Source organism: Candoia aspera, chromosome 3, assembly GCF_035149785.1.
Source record: "Candoia aspera isolate rCanAsp1 chromosome 3, rCanAsp1.hap2, whole genome shotgun sequence".
Classification (NCBI taxonomy): domain Eukaryota; kingdom Metazoa; phylum Chordata; class Lepidosauria; order Squamata; family Boidae; genus Candoia; species Candoia aspera.
In genome coordinates this window covers 9,963,782-9,980,162 of record NC_086155.1, presented here as the reverse complement: position 1 = coordinate 9,980,162, position 16,381 = coordinate 9,963,782, and the positions used below count along the sequence as shown (strand labels likewise).

The following is a 16,381-nucleotide window of genomic DNA, read 5'->3' as shown; positions in this document are numbered from 1 at the left end:
GATAGTTGCGCACGGGATGAAGTGTGCTTGTTTCGAGAAATAGTCTTTTACCACCCATATCACAGTTTTTCTTTGGCTGGGTGGGAGGTCCACAATGAAATCCATGGAAATTTCTTCCCATGGCCGGGAGGGGCTGGCTACCGCCTGTAGCAGCCCGTGGGGTTTCCCTCCTTTCCGTTTGGTGGTGGCACATATGGGGCAGTTGGCTACGTAGTCTTTTACGTCCTTTCTGAGGTTTGGCCACCAAAATTGCCTCCTCGTTAGGTGGAGGGTTTTTACAAACCCAAAATGCCCTGCAGATTTGTCATCATGCGCTCTGTGTAAGATTTCCCCCCGCAGTGATTCGGGCACGTACAAGGCTTTCTCTTTCCAGGCGATGTTGTCTTTGAAAGATACATGTTGTTGGTTATTCTGCAACCATGTATCTTGCTGTAGTGCTTGTGTGAGTCTTTGTTGCCAGTTCGGTGAAATTGAGCGTCAGCTCCGATCGCTCCCCGCCGTTCGTGCTGGCGTGCGCTGATTCCTTGTCTGGCTCCGCGTGACAGCTGGGCAGCCGAGCTGTTTCTCGGTCCATACTGTTCCCACGATGTCGGAGGCTTGCGTGTCGTCCTGTGGCCGTCGGGAAAGGGCGTCTGCCAAGAAGTTTTTCTTGCCCAGTATGAATTTCAGCGTGAAATTGAACCGGCTGAAAAACTGAGCCCATTGCACCTGCTTCGGGCTGAGCCGTTTTGGCGTGCTGAGTGCCTCCAGGTTCTTGTGGTCCGTCCAGACCTCAAAGGGGCAGGAGGCCCCCTCCAGCAGGTGCCACCACGTTTCCAAGGCTGCCTTTACTGCAAACGCCTCCTTTTCCCATACGTGCCATCTCCGCTCCGTTTCGGAGAATTTGCGGGAAAGGTAGGCGCAGGGCTTTAGGTGGTTGTCGGAGCCCTTTTGGAGCAGGATGGCTCTGATGGAATAGTCGGAGGCATCTGCCTGCACCACAAAAGGCTTGGTGGGGTCGGGGTGTTGTAACACTGGCTCACCTGTGAAGAGGGTTTTCAGTCTCTCGAATGCCGTTTGACAGTCAGCTGTCCAATTCAGTAGCGCCCCCGGGTTCCTCGATTTGCGCGTGTCCCCCAAGCCCTTAGTCTTTAGCAGGTTAGTTAGGGGCAAAATAGTCTCTGCCAGCCTGGGCGTGAACCCCCTGTAGAAATTAGTGAATCCCAGGAGGCTTTGCAGCTGTCTCCTCGTGCGTGGGCGTTCCCATGCCAGGATGGCTTGGACCTTGCTGGGGTCCATTTCTATCCCTTTAGCAGAAATCCTATACCCTAGGTAGTCAATTTGTTTTTTGTGAAACTCGCACTTGGAGAGCTTAACAAACAGCTCTGCCTTGCGAAGTTTCTTGAGCACGTCCTTTACCAAGCGTTCGTGCTCACGTTCTGTTTCTGTGTAGATCAATACATCATCCAGGTAAACCAAAACCCCCTTAAAAAGGTGGTCACGCAGGACCTCATTAATTAACTGCATGAATACCCCCGGTGCTCCTGCCAGTCCGAATGGGAGTACTTTATATTGAAACGCCCCCAATGGGCAATTGAAAGCAGTCTTCCACTCATCCCCCTCCTGTATCCGTATGCGGTAGTAGGCTTCCCTTATGTTCAGTTTGGAGAATACCTTACCCTTTACCAGGTGGGACAAAATGTCCTTTATTAAGGGTAAGGGGTATTTATTTGAAATGCTTGCTGCGTTTAATCCGCGGTAGTCTGTACAGAGCCGCAATGACCCGTCCTTTTTCTCGCGAAAGAGGACTGGCGCTCCCACTGGAGAGTTTGCTGGCTCGATAAAACCTCTCGCCAGGTTTTTGTCTATGAAGTCCCTTAATGCAGCTAGCTCTCGCTGGGTCATAGCATATATTTTTGGTTTGGGTAGGGGTACCCCCGGGACCAGTTCAATGGTGCAGTCCATCTTTCTGGGGGGGGGGGAGTTTGTCCGCCTTTTTCTCGCCGAAAACGTCGGCGAAATCCCCGTATTTGGTTGGCAGTCCCTCTGGCAGTGCTGTCTCTCTGTGTTCCGCAGTCGTCGTCGCCCCCCCCATGGCTGCTCGGGGAACCCTGTTCCCTGAAGGTGCTTGGTAACGCCCGTCAGCAAACTTAATCTCTCTGGTACTCCAGTTGATGACTGGGTTTTGCTGCACGAGCCATGGGATCCCCAGTATGAGTCGGGGTTGCCCCACCGGTGCCACGATGAAAGCCAATTTTTCCTCATGGCTGCCAAGCCATAGCGCGGTTTCTCCGGTGTATTGGGTGACCGGGCCCCCTCCCGCTGCAGATCCATCGAGCTGCGAGAACACCAGGTGGTGCTGAAGTGGATAGCAGCGGAGGTCGAGTGCGGCTGCCAGGTCAGGGTGCATGAGGCTTTTGGAGCAACCCGAATCAATGAGTGCCCAGACCTTTTTGGTTTTATTTCGATGGGTGAGGGTGACACAGACGTAGAGGGTGGGGCATTCCTCACTCACCCCTTTGTCGAAGCGCCTGTCAGTGTCCTCCACCTGTCCTTCGGCGCCCCTTAGGCCAGGTGGTTGTCGTTTCCCGCCGCCTCATCGGGGTTGCTTTCTCCTCCTCTGAACTGTAGGGGACGTGTCTGCGTCGGTACTCCCCCTTCGCCGCTGGTCGCTTTCTTGATGCTGGGGTTGGTGCTGTTTGTGCCCTCCTTGGGCTCTCTCTGGGCATCGTTTTGGGGCATGCGGCTGCTTTGTGATCTTCCCTGCCGCACGTGAAACATTGCCGTTTTGCGAAGCGTCTGTCCCGTTCCTCCTTCCAGGGTTGGGGTCTCGCCCTCACCTGCCTTGCGCTGGTGCGTGGGGGTCTCGCTGTCTCCATCTGCTGCGTTTCCCTCCTTGCGTGGAGGAACGTGTCGTGAGCGTTCTCCGCTTCTGCTGCCAGCTGGATCCAACCCGTGAGGGAGCTGGGGTTGTCGCGGCCGAGTGCCCACCGGAGGACGTTTAAGTTGAGTCCGTGTTTGAACTTCTCAATCAGTGTCGATTGAGACCAAGTGTCCACTTTTCCGGCTAGGGCTTGGAACTCCATGGCATACTCTGCCACGGAGCGCGGGCTTTGTCTGAGTGTCTCTAGCGCCCTTTTCGCCTTTTCTTGCTCCAGGGGGTCCCTGAAGTGCCGTTCCAGCGCCTGCAGGAATTCAGTGCTGTCCTGCAGCGCCCGGGCGCCTGATTGGCACAATTGGACGTACCAATCGGCGGCCCGCCCTTTTAATTTTATGGCCGGGGCATTGATTTTGCCCCGCTCAGTTCTGAAGCAGGGACCCCATTCTTCGAGGTAGTACCTCGCGTTAGTCAAAAAAAAGGAGAGTTTCGAGGGATTCCCATCGAACTTTATACCAAAGTCCTTGGCGGGTGTCCTGGTCTGGCTCCTGGCCCCCTCTACGTCGTGCCTCGGGCTCTGCGGGAGCTGCTGCGGGTCGGGATGTCTCCAGTTCTCTTGCGGCATTGGTGCCTCTCTCTGGGTCTCCTCGCAAGGTCGTCGTCCCGTCGCTCGGGGGGGAGGGCGGGGTGTTCTCCCTCGGTCGGGCTCCTGGATCCAGGCTCCACCGTCGCCATCGCCGCCCGCCGGGTCGTCCCTCCGCCTCTCAGCCTGGCGCGTCTCCCGTCGTGGGATGGGCTCCTGGGGCTGGGCGCTGCCGCCGCCGAGGTTGTCCCGCCGTCTCACGTCCGGGTGCGCCTCCGATCGTTGGGTGGCCTCCTGGGGTTGGGTCCCGCCGTGGTCGCCGCCATCCGCTGGGTCTCCACCCCGTCTCGCATCCCGGTTCGCCTCCGGTCGTCGGTTGGGCTCCTTGGGTCGGGTTCCGCCGTCACCACCGCCCCGCTCGCCCCACCGCCTTTCGTCCGGGGGTGCCTCTGCGCCGCCTCCGCCGCAGAGTCCCTGCGCCGCCGTCAGCTGTTGGAGCATCTGCCGCACCGCCTGCATCCCTTCCTCCAACGCGTCGAGCCTCTCCGCCGTCCCCGGCTTCCCTCCGAGGTGTTCGCCGCTCCGCTCGCCCTCGCCGTTGGCCATGGTAGAGGACGGATCGTCCCTCGTTCCTGCTGCGGTGCCAGGCGCGCCCTCGCCTTCGAGCGCCCAAGGTGGCGGTTCGTCTTGCGCTTCCTCCGGGGTTGCCTGCGGGCTTGGAGAGGGTCCCCTCGTCTCGCCCCCGGTGCCTCGCGGGCTCCGGGGCGCCGGGGTGGGTCCCTCCCCCGCTGCTTCCCCCCAGCTGGGTCCCATACTTACCGGGGCATTGCATCGCCCGGACCTCAGCTGCATCCCGCCCTGCGAGAGCGGGGCTTTGTCGCCGGGCGCCGAAGGGTTGCGCCTCCTCGGTTCCTGGTTCTCCATGCCTGGCTGGGTCCCTCACAAGCTTGTTGGATAGGTACCAGGTGGAAAAAAATTTTGGGGGGGTTCCCATTTTTATGTCACGGCCAGCCTCGCTTCGCAATAAGACACAGACTCACTTAATGGGTATTAAGGATTTCCGGTTTATTGGAATGATAGCTGACAGAATGAAAAACGGGAACGGGGTAGGTAGTGTGGGGGTGCCCCTTTTATACCCTCCTGTATTGCCCCGGGCTTCCCCACCCCTCAATGCCCCAATCCCTCTTGATGGGACCCTTGATGGCTGCTTGGGCGTTTTCCCCGGTGTCCTCTTTGTCTCCCTGCGACAGTTGTGTCCTCCGGGGCACCATGTGCTTCTTATCTTCACTCCTCTGACGTCTCTCCTTTCAGTTGTTTATGGGTCCATGGGTGTGGGTGCCTTTGGGTGCTTGTGTTAATCCCTGGTTTGATTATCTTCTTCCCCTTTTCCTTAATGATCATGATCCACATTGTGAGGCTCTTTGTGCCTTGCAACGAGGTCATGACAGGTGCCAATTTTTGAGTGAGCCCCAGTAGGTAGACCAGACCAGGAAATCTACTCCACAGGAAGACTAGAACTACATTTTACTGAGGTTGAGTATAATAACCAAATCTTGCAAGTCTGATTGTACTGTACCTCCCCCTCCTTCTTATACTTCAGTGAATTAAGGAGGTGTCTGCCTGAGTCATTTCCAAATGTTATCTCGTTCTGGATCCTGCATATTTCCATTAAGGTCATCTTCCTTACTCTCTGCAGTGTGTGTGTGTGCGCGCGCGTGCGCGTGCGTGTGTGTGTGTTAGGGTGAGTGGGGAAGAGAGAGAGGGAGAGGGAGAGAGAAGAGTTGGACTAAGGCAGGGGTGTCTACAGGTTCTGGTCAAAACAAGCCAAGATGGTGACTACAACAGTGTGATCAAAGCCCTGCCTGTTTATGTGTGCAGCGCACATAGAAAACAGGCAGACCTTCGATCACATTGTCATGGCCACCAGCTTGACTATATCCTGTGGATACCTCTGATAGAAGGGGTGTGTATGTGTGCATGTGTGTGTATACAGTCCCAAGGTTATTAATTATCTTTGAAGAGGAAGTGTGCTGCCCAATTCCCATTTCTTTGCCAATTAGCAAAGGCCTTTTATTCAAACACATTAATTTAGTGGCCCCATTGAAGCGTCAAGCCCAGAACAATGTCTCTCACTTAAAAGGCCCGTTCTTCAGAGCACTTTGACACAAATCATTCACCAATAGCAATTGGTGCTTTGATGATAATAGGACATGATGTAAAGATGCCTTTGATGAAATTACCACCGAGCTTATGACTATTTGTAAATGTGGCAGGTAGAGAGTTATGATGACTTCTCAGTAGGAAGACCAAGGATATTGGAAGAGGAAAGCATGAAAGCCGGCTGGGTGACCTTGGGCCAGTTGCACTCTCTCAGCCCAAGAGCCAATCAGGCGTGGTTGGAGAGTTCTAGTCCCGCCTTAGGCCTGAAAGCCAGCTTGGTGACCTTGGGCCAGTCCCTCTCTCAGCCCAAGAGCCAATCAGGCGTGGTATGAGAGTTCTAGTCCCGCCTTAGGCCTGAAAGCCGGCTGGGTGACCTTGGGCCAGTCCCTCTCTCAGCCCAAGAGCCAATCAGGCGTGGTATGAGAGTTCTAGTCCCGCCTTAGGCCTGAAAGCCAGCTGGGTGATCTTGGGCCAGTCCCTCTCTCTCAGCCTAAGAGCCAATCAGGCTTGGTAGGAGAGTTCTAGTCCCGCCTTGGGCATGAAAGCTGGCTGGGTGACCTTGGGCCAGTCCCTCCCTCTCAGCCCAAGAGCCAATCAGGCGTGGTAGGAGAGTTCTAGTCCCACCTTAGGCACGAAAGCCAGCTGGGTGGCCTTGGGCCAGTCCCTCTCTCAGCCCAAGAGCCAATCAGGCGTGGTATGAGAATTCTAGTCCCGCCTTAGGCCTGAAAGCCAGCTTGGTGACCTTGGGCCAGTCCCTCTCTCAGCCCAAGAGCCAATCAGGCGTGGTGTGAGAGTTCTAGTCCCGCCTTAGGCCTGAAAGCCGGCTGGGTGACCTTGGGCCAGTCCCTCTCTCTCAGCCCAAGAGCCAATCAGACGTGGTAGGAGAGTTCTAGTCCCTCCTTGGGCATGAAAACTGGCTGGGTGACCTTGGGCCAGTCCCTCCCTCTCAGCCCAACTCACCTCACAGGGTTGTTGTTGTGGGGAAAATAGGAGGAGGAAGGAGTATTAGCTATGTTCCCCACCTTGAGTTATTCATAAAAATAATAAAGGTGGGATTAAAAATCTAAAAAAACCGAACAATGGAGAATTCCTCCCTGCTAAAGATATCATCTTAGCATCAAGAGGCTAAAATCAATTGAAGTGTGAAATAAAAAGTAATGTTGGTTACTCCATTTTTCCCCCTTGGAGGAGGAGATCCATGTTCATCTATGGCAGCCAACAATCAGGAGGAGTCTGGTAGCACCCATTTCAAACTAACATTAAAAAGCATAAGCTTTTGTGAGCCACAGATCACTTCATCAGTTGCATGGAGTGCCTATGCTAATGTAGGATTTAAATTGGGATAAGGCAGGGGGAGAGAGGAGAGGGGAAGCCGGGCTTGTTATGCGGCTGTTCCTTCTTTGAAAGTAGCTGATATTCAGGATTTGGCAAACTGAATGACCTAAATACAAAAGCAGTAATGCATAAGCAATTTTGTATTATTTTGCCTGGCGTGGCAATGCTGAGTGAATTCATTCTCTTTTGATTTAAAAAAAAACCATGCACACAAAAATGGGAGCCTTTTTTTTTTAATAAAAAGAAACATGTTTTTCCAGTGTAGTTGCCAACAGCAGCCATGTGTATTTGCAAAACAAATGCATGCAAATATTTGTTCCTATATCAGTGCGCTTTCGCATTACTTAAAAAAAAATAAGTCACTAGCAATTTGTGTTCGTGTTTATTGGTGGTGGGGGGGGGAAATGCAATACAAGTCTTCATTTTCATTTATCCTTGTGGCTCTACTTTTTAATAAGCACTGAGAGATATTTGCTGGCCAGCAGATCTGCAGCCTTTTCAAGCATCATCTGAAATATTGCATGAACATAATTTCCATTCTAATGAAATGTTTCTAACAACATTTGCCATCTATGTGTTGGGAGTTGGGGAAGAGCTTTTGCTCTTGACCATGTACTTAGAATAATGTATGATGGGGGTTGAGGGAATACTTGCAAAATTCTGTTACTATTGGAAAATTACTGCAAATACTTTCCAGCTTAGTTTACACCCAACACACTCTCAGTCAGTCCTATATCCAGATCAAAACAAGTGCACATACCGTTCAGTTTGGCTAGCAAAAAAAAAAAAGATAGCTTGATATTTCTTTATTAAACATCAGCAAAGATTAAAAAAAAAAAAAACAGCTGGCAAAACAGGCCAGAAAAGCTGCCAAAAGCAGAGAGAGATGAATAGTCACCAATTGTATTTTACCTCTGTATCTCTATCTCTGCTTTTGAACTGTGGTGTTGGAGGAAAATTCTGAGAGTGCCTTGGACTGCAAGAAGATCAAACCAGTCCATCCTCCAGGAAATAAAGCCAGACTGCTCACTTGAGGGAATGATATTAAAGGCCAAACTGAAATACTTTGGCCACATCATGAGAAGACAGGACAACCTGGAGAAGATGCTGATGCTAGGGAGAGTGGAGGGCAAAAGGAAGAGGGGCCGACCAAGGGCAAGATGGATGGATGATATTCTAGAGGTGACGGACTCGTCCCTGGGGGAGCTGGGGGTGTTGACGACCGACAGGAAGCTCTGGCGTGGCTGGTCCATGAAGTCACGAAGAGTCGGAAGCGACTAAACGAATAAACAACAACAATCTCTATCTCAAAACGCACAGAACTTTCCACACTTAGTAGAAAAGATTCTGCAGGTAATTCACACCAGCAGTCCCAAGGAATTGGGATGAAAATTAACAGATTATTTTAAACAAGGATAGTGGCCTTAGCTGATCTCCCCCCCTCCCCGGTATTTTTTATTATTCAGCTTCTTGCGTCGTTTCATTTGCCCAAGTGAATGTTGCCAACAGGATCATCTACTGAAGGAGAGCTGACAAATGGCCTACACAAATGAATAAATAAGTCAAAGGTAGAAAGAGGCCATGAAAATAATGTAGCTGTCAGATAAGGAAATAAAAATGTCAGGAAGAACATTGTTCTTTTCATTGTTTTTATTTTTTTAAAGCTACCTTCCCACACCATTATTATTTATTCATATACGAAGCGCAAGTAATCTTTGCAGACTGGGCAACATTTTCTTTACGGAACCAGGAGCCATCAAATCAAATCACACAAAAAAAATGCATTTGTTTACTTTTTGTGTTTGTATACCACACACTCCTGGCAAACCTGGGCTTCAGCAGTTATGATGGAAGAGCAAAGGGAACGATTGACACAGTTGTGGTTGAATGGAGTTGATGAGATCCTCAAAAAGAAAGAAGGGAGAAGCTTGAAGAACAAGTGGCAGAGTAAGAGGTGGTGTGTGGATGTAATGGAAACAATTTAGCTATTTTTTTTCTCTTATTGTCTATCTCCAATTACTTTTACTTATCACCTCTTGACTGATTGATTATATGCCATCAAGTCAGTGTCGACTCTTAGAAAACAGATAGATGTTCTCCATGGGATGATTTGTGCCCAACCTGGAATGCCCTCTTCTTCTCTTTCCTTCCACTTTTTCCTTTTTTAAAAATAATTTTATTAAGCTTTGAGACAAGGATAAAAGCTACAGAAAAACAAAAAACTACAAAAAAGAAATAAGAACTAAAAAAGTGTGAAAACACAAGAGAAAAAAACTTTTTCAAAATTACAGAAAGATGTGACTTCTGACTTTTAACAGCAAGGATATACAAAAATTTCCATAATCAATCTCTTAGTCTATATTAAACCAAAGCCATATTATTTCCATAAATCATTCCACTTCAGCACATTATAAAAATCACTAAGTACAGTTACTCCCCCCCTATATTAAAATAAAGACAAAGAATTCATATAGATCCTCGAAACAACTTTCCCCCCACAAAAGATAGCACTTATTTAATTATTCCCTTCCTACCACTATGCTATACATTTCTGTCTACTATAATAAGAATCAAACTAAAAAGCACATAAATTGTCTGCCATTATATTTAATAGTACAACAGTTTTAATAATCTTAATCTTAATAAACCCCCAAAATAAAAACAATTCAAAACAGTGGCCTCAAATCAAATCCTTAAAACCATCCAAATAAACATTTTTATACCCTAAGAATCTTAATCCTAATCCTTAAAAACAAATAACATCAGTCAAATCCTTAAAGCAGTTCAGATAAACATTTTTTAACCCTTATCCCACTTCAAAATAAATCAGAGCATTTACATATCCCCACAATGTGCACAGAGCTTTTCTCTTGAAAAAAATCAAACAGCCCAACTGCCCCCCTCAAAAATTCCAGCTTCTCCTCAAAAAACCTCCCACGCATAACAACCCCTTCTTTTTCATGGCACTCCATCAGAAAGTCAATTTCACTTATTGCTTGCAGATCACTCTCTCCATTAAATTTGTCCAACTCCACAATCCGATCTTCATCCAGCAACCCAATAGAAATCCCAATCTCGCTCTTAGAAGAAACATTTCTATCACTGTTGAATTCCTCAATTTAATCCACCACATCCCCAACCTGATGGCACATTTTAGACCTCATTTTTTTCTGCAATGTCCTGAATAGCTTGCATAAAAGCTTGACAGAAGTCAGAAGAAATATGTTTAAAATCTTCCATGTCTCACACAGTAGATTATGACGCCTCCTAGGAGCTTAACCAGCGAAAATCAAAGATATGGAAAAGTTCTGGAATGTATTTACACAAGAGAGAGTGAGATAGGCAGACAGTTCCCAAGGGAAAATAGAAACAGAAAGCTGAAGGTTCAAATCAGCCAATTCAACCTGTAGGAAAATGCTCATATCTTCAGATTTAGTACAAAAATAATAACAGGAAGACAATTGTTTACTATCAATCCTCCTTTATATTTGGAAGGAAAATGAAGTCCAAAACTTAAAAAAGAATTTTTTAAAAAAGTAATCCCAAAAATAACAATGAGCACCAAGAGAGTCAGCTTCTCCTCACTGTAGAAAGGTTAGGTTTCTTAGGTTATGCATACTTTAAAAAAACCATAAATTTAGTGATTCAGAAATGGGGTGGTCGGTCTTAGTGTCCATTTAAGGCTACAGTGTGGCTTGGAAAATGATGACAGCCCCGCCTCCCAGCTGGCTCTTACCAGTCAAACATGAAACACTGTTTGTGATCTCCTGGCTGCAAGCAGCTGTCGGGAGGACAGATGGGATGATTCCAGGTGTTCTCCTTTATCCAGAGAATGTTTCTGGGCTTCAGGAAACCTGACTGAGCCTGGAAAAAAAATGCCGCATTGTCAGCTCCGCCCTCTAAGTCCACAGGCACAGCTGCTCAGTACACCATGTCCCCACCAGAAGTCCCCCACTTTTTCCAGCATTATGGACTTCTCAAGCGATGTGTCCATAATGTGTCCAAAATATTGAGTATGTTCATTTGCGCTTGGAATGAGAACTCAGGATTTGTTCTATGACCCATGTGTTTATTTCTATGGAATCCTCAGGAGTTTTCTTCAATGTCAAAGTTCAAAAGGATCAGTACTCTATTCACTTTCTATCCTGCTTCCTAAAGACCAACTTGTACTTCCATAAAGTGTCACAGGAAAAAACATTGCCCATGCAATTTTGATCTTTGTAGGTATAAACACATCATGGTATCTGAATATCTTTTCCAAGGCCTTCATTGCTAATCCACCAAGTTCTAATCTGTAGCTTATTTATTTATTTATTACATTTATATCCTGCCACAATCACAGATGTTTGATCATTACTTTTTATTTCTTTTATTTGGCACTTTGTATAACATTGCTTACCCGAAAGGGAAGACCATGATAAATATCCATGTAAGTATATCTGTAAAATTAATCATTTTACCCATTAAGAGGCCTCATTTCTCAAACTCGGAATGCTTTCTGTCTTTTCTTAATATGAGTAGGATCCAAAAATCTGCCAATTAGCCTGGTACACAGAATCTAATATTCTATTATGTAAATAGGCTTGTGAAATGCTCGGCTGGATAATAATGTCCAGATGTCTATATAGCCAGAGGCTGATGAATATCAAAGGCAGGTTGGCTGGAAGGGGCGAAGAGCCAGCTGGCTGGACTGGTTACTGCTAAGTGTAGCGTAAGGAGAAAGCTGGTGTTTTTCATACTCACTGGTTCTGTTGGTAGCCAAATGAGAAGGCCGTGGCTCTAGAGCCCTCACATTACAATCTAAGGTTGTGGCAAATATTAAATAGGTTGTCTTAGCCTGGATTTTGGTAAATATTCATGCCTATTCTGATGGATGGATGGATGGATGGATGGATATGCAAAGTAACATCTGATAAAATGCCAGCAATCAGAAAAGCAGTAGAAAAATGGAAGGGTTGCGTTGAAAAGCTAGAATTTAGCAATCATTAAAATACATCAAAAGAGTATTGTAGAGGAAGGCAGTGGCCAATAGCCTCTGTAATGTTGCCAAGAAAGCTACGTGGGCATTTTGAGCTCAGTTGAGGGAGTCTTTACATTTTTGAATGCCCAAGGAAAAGTAAAGAAGGCTGGTAAACACCAAGGTGTCCACAGGGGTGTGCACACTGGTATCCATAGGAAGATTAAGAGAGTCAAGATGGTGGCTGTGACAATGCAATCAAAGCCCTACCCCTTTTAAAGTGCAACATATGTACCACACACATTAAAAAGGGGCAGGGCTTTGACTGCACTGTCACAGCCACCATCTTGACTTTTTTTATTCCTCTGCCCCCTCCCACATACACTTCTGCTCCCACCTATATTGGTTTGATGGGACTGTTGCTGAACTTTCCCTCATTTTTTTCTCTTGTTGTTGCTAAGCTTTAGCTGTATTTTTTTTGCTTAGCTTGAGAACCTATATGAGTATGTGCATTTCTGGAACTACTATGATCAACTCTGGTAGGAAACCACAGTTTTAAGAATTTGCTTTCAAAGGAGAATGAGCTCCCCCGGCCCCGCCGCCGAAAAAGCATTTCAGTCAGAAAAATGTCTGAAATTATTGCAAAAAGGGGGTTACACATGAATAGCTGAATGCAGTTGGAGGCTTGGGCTACAGATCTCTCTCCCATTCACTATTGACCAACATCTATATCTGCTTCATGTATTTATTTCTTCCTTGATATACGTCCATCTCTTGACTCTCAAAGTGAGTTACAAAGTCAACTTCCTTTTCTGAAAGTTTTAGATGAATAACCAATGCAGCAGAGTATTTGGTTGCATTTTATAGAATAAGTGCAACTGAAATACCTTCATTAATACTGCTCAAAGGTCTCTCAGAGTATGGTCAAAGAAGTCAAAATAGTGGCCATGGCAGTGTGATTGAAGCTGTGCTGTTGTTGTTGTTGTTGTTGTTTAATGTGCATCATGAAACTTTGATCACACCATTACAGCTGCCATCTTGACTTTTTTTTACCATATCTTGCAGATAGCATTGGTCCATTTCAGGCTTCTCACCTCCTAAATCAAGGATTCCCAACTTTAGGGACCTAAAGGCATGTTTAGAGAACACGTGAAAACTTTCCTAAAATGGTTTCTAAGGGGGGTTTGCCCCTTGGTAAAATGAATGTAGTTTATATACCTGTGGTCCACAAGCATATTACACAGGTAGCCCCAGGTCCAGATGTCCAAATACCTTATTTAAAAAATGGAAAATGAGAAATCACCAAATGTCACAGGTTTGTGATACTTTTCCTCAAATTCTCATAAAATCTTGATATTCTTGAATAAATTTGTGCAAGATTTCAGGCAGGAACATCAACATCTCATATCACTTGGTGATCTCATAGGATTTGGGCCATTTACAGCTTTTAATAATTTTTTTGGTGTCTCATGGTTGCCATCTGAATGAGGAGCATAGTTGCCCTAATGCACATAAGTTCCACATCATTAACCCATGGCTGATGTGGTGGTCTTCAGAAGTTTTCTAAGATACTTAATGATTTGTATAAAGGAAAACAATTGGGAACCTCTAGTCTAATGCATAAGGAAATAAATGCATTTATTCCCAATCTGAGTAGAACATCCGTAAACCTAAGTCCTGTTTAAAACAGGTAGAAAGCCACACCTGTACACTATAGCAGAATATTCTATTTAAGGAAGAAACCACCATCTTCTGTGCTCATTAACTTAGGAAGGACTACAAGCAGATACAGAAGAAGGATCTTTATGCCAATGTTAAGACTTAAGAAGGTTCATATTGCTGCAGGTCTTTCAAAGCCATTTAGAACTGACAAGCAAAATGAGCTTGGAAATCACTGGGCAACTAGTATAACTATTGCAGAATTGGTAACAGTAGTCTCCTCTGCTCCCCCTTGGTCAACCAGCAACTGTATTCTGTGCCAGCTGAACCTTCAGAACCATTTTTAATGGCTACCTTGTGAAGAGCAATCTAGTCCAAACGTTATCAAGCCTGTGCAGCCATCTTGGAACAGTTAGGATGCCTCCCCATGAGATATTAAAAAGATGGAGGCCTGGTGGCAGATCTTCTCAGAGGTGCCCTCAACATTATGGAATAGCTTGCCCACTGAGATGCATTTTCCTGGCCACCAGCCCCTTGCCAGTTTTCCTTTTGACTGCTTTGACCCCTTTCCCTGTGGACACCCCTGCCCATGATAGTGCCAAGTCAAATTATATTACACTTTTATCATTTTTATCATTATCATTATTTCATCTGATTTATGCTTTGTCTGTCAATCCAATAAAAAATTCAAGGCAGCTATCAAAAATTAAAATACAAGAGACAAAAACAAAACATTTAAAATGAGTATTTAAAATATTCAACAAATAAATCCCAATCAAAAGAGCTGTGCCTTGACTGCTCTTCTAAAAAAAAATAGAGAATGGCAGAAGGAGATTAATTGTGATTCCCAAAGGATTTAATTCCACCGCATGAGAATGATACAAGGGCAGTGGGTATGTAGTCCATCTGGGAAAGCTGAAATCAACATACTCTAAATCTCTTCTGTTCAGGTCAGCAGGTTTCCATGCATATAGTAGTTACCTCATTTTTCTATCACTTGGTCACTCCAGGCAGCTAAGAAGAAAGAGATGAAATAATGAAATACTAAATCACACAAAGTAGGATTGTGAAAACAGCACTTTGGATTTGATCTCTAAAAGGTACTTTGGAGTGCACAAGAGCACAAATCTAGCATCCGCCTGCAACATTTTAAAGCAGCTGCATTTTTCCCCCTGGAGCGTGCAGCAGCGGCAGCAGGAGGCTGTGTGATCTTGGTTAAAGATGCAGCTGCTTTAAAGAGTTGCAGACTAGTGCCCCGTTCATGTTTTGCACATTGAATCCAATGGATTGTGCAGCCCTAAAAAGAAGCAATGAAAAATCCATTTCAGAAGAACACTCTACAGTCATGAATTTTAAAGGCCTGGCCTTTTAAGGACGTGAGCCATGACTAAAAAGGAAAAAAAAATAAAAGACAAGTGCAATTCCCAGTGGCTTATGGGGGTACAGAGAAGGCTGTCTCCTATGTGGAAGTCAATAGAGTTTGGAAAGTCTTTTAAGAGAGCTTCTTCCATCTACTTAGTAGTTAGACAAATTCATAACAAGATACACAGCCTCTAAGTTGTTAAGGGCTCTAGAACAGGAATGCCTTCCTCCGCATCGGTTACTAAGTATGTCCATTAAACAAGGACTATTGCTACAATAACACAGTGTCCTGTTATCCTGCCCTACATTGCAAATGATCCCAGCTACTATCATACTATATTTCTTTCACTTTTAACTTTATTTTGAATTTACTGGTTACTGCCCTTATATTCTTCCTTCTCTCTTGAGAGCTCATGGTGGGATATGAGTTTCTTCTCTTTTTATTCCAGAAAAGGTAGGATCAGCTAAGATAGAGGGTGGGCCCAAAGTTATCCAGGAGGATCAATGTTTATGTGGGGACATGAGCCTGAATCTCTCTGTTCAAGTTGAAGACTTGAACTCCTGCAAACTTCTGCCTCTCTGTTCTTGGCATGGAACAGAATATAATACTGAGGAAGCCCATGAAATCTCCATTTATTTAGGATCCTCCTAGCTGTGATGAACCTGTCATGTATTGGACCTTTCCTGACAACTTTTAGACTCAGTTTAAAATTCAGAGTTATTGAGGTATGTTAGTACAGTATATAATGGTGTTTGACCTACCACTGGCAATGCTGCGGTTGCTTGTAGCTTATTTCATTTGGTTCTTGTGATTCATTATATTTATTAGAAATCTGCAGATTTTTATCCTCCAAGGAGCTGATTGAGCTTCCTGCCGTTGGTATAATGAAGACAATCCATTGTGAAAGAAGGGTTGATTGTCTAATGACAGCTCCAAACATCAGTAAAAATGAAGCCATGGCATAGATGTAAATAAATGCACCGCATGCTGTTGTAATACAGAAATGTTTGTTTTATTATAAGAACAATATTATTATTTTTGCAGGAATTTTTCAGCTCAAACAAGCCTCAACATAGCAACGGTTCTGACAAGTGCTTTTTCTCTCGTGTGGGAGAACAAAAACACAACTGGGTTATTGTTGACTTCTTGTTTTTGTTCACTACTGTTTAATGAAACTCAAAAAAACCAAAATGATAACCTTTTTTTCTCTACCTTCCCAAATCAACAGAAAGGAAAGAAGAACATGACAGAAGATCTTCAGGAGCCCGGCAATATTTTGCTGCCGTGGCGTCATCACCAGAATTCTTATGGACTCAGGCGGCAAAAACGAGACTGGGTTATCCCACCAATCAATGTCCCAGAAAATTCGAGAGGACCCTTCCCACAGCAGCTGGTTAGGGTGAGTGGAATGCCAGAATACTTTATACCTCTGTATAAATTCAATGGAAACTACATTTCACAAAGCAT

General features: G+C 45.7%; 1 protein-coding gene across 1 annotated transcript in view; it reads left to right on the top strand.

Annotated features, from left to right (window-relative positions):
* The window catches only part of CDH4 (cadherin 4), a gene marked incomplete at its 5' end in the record, with an annotated part of 297,707 nt that overhangs the window by 20,070 nt on the left and 261,256 nt on the right, over nt 1–16,381 (top strand). Inside the window, one exon of the mRNA XM_063296981.1 lies at nt 16,143–16,313. Coding sequence (XP_063153051.1) covers nt 16,143–16,313 — 171 coding nt within the window. The remainder of the gene's footprint in view (nt 1–16,142; nt 16,314–16,381) is intronic.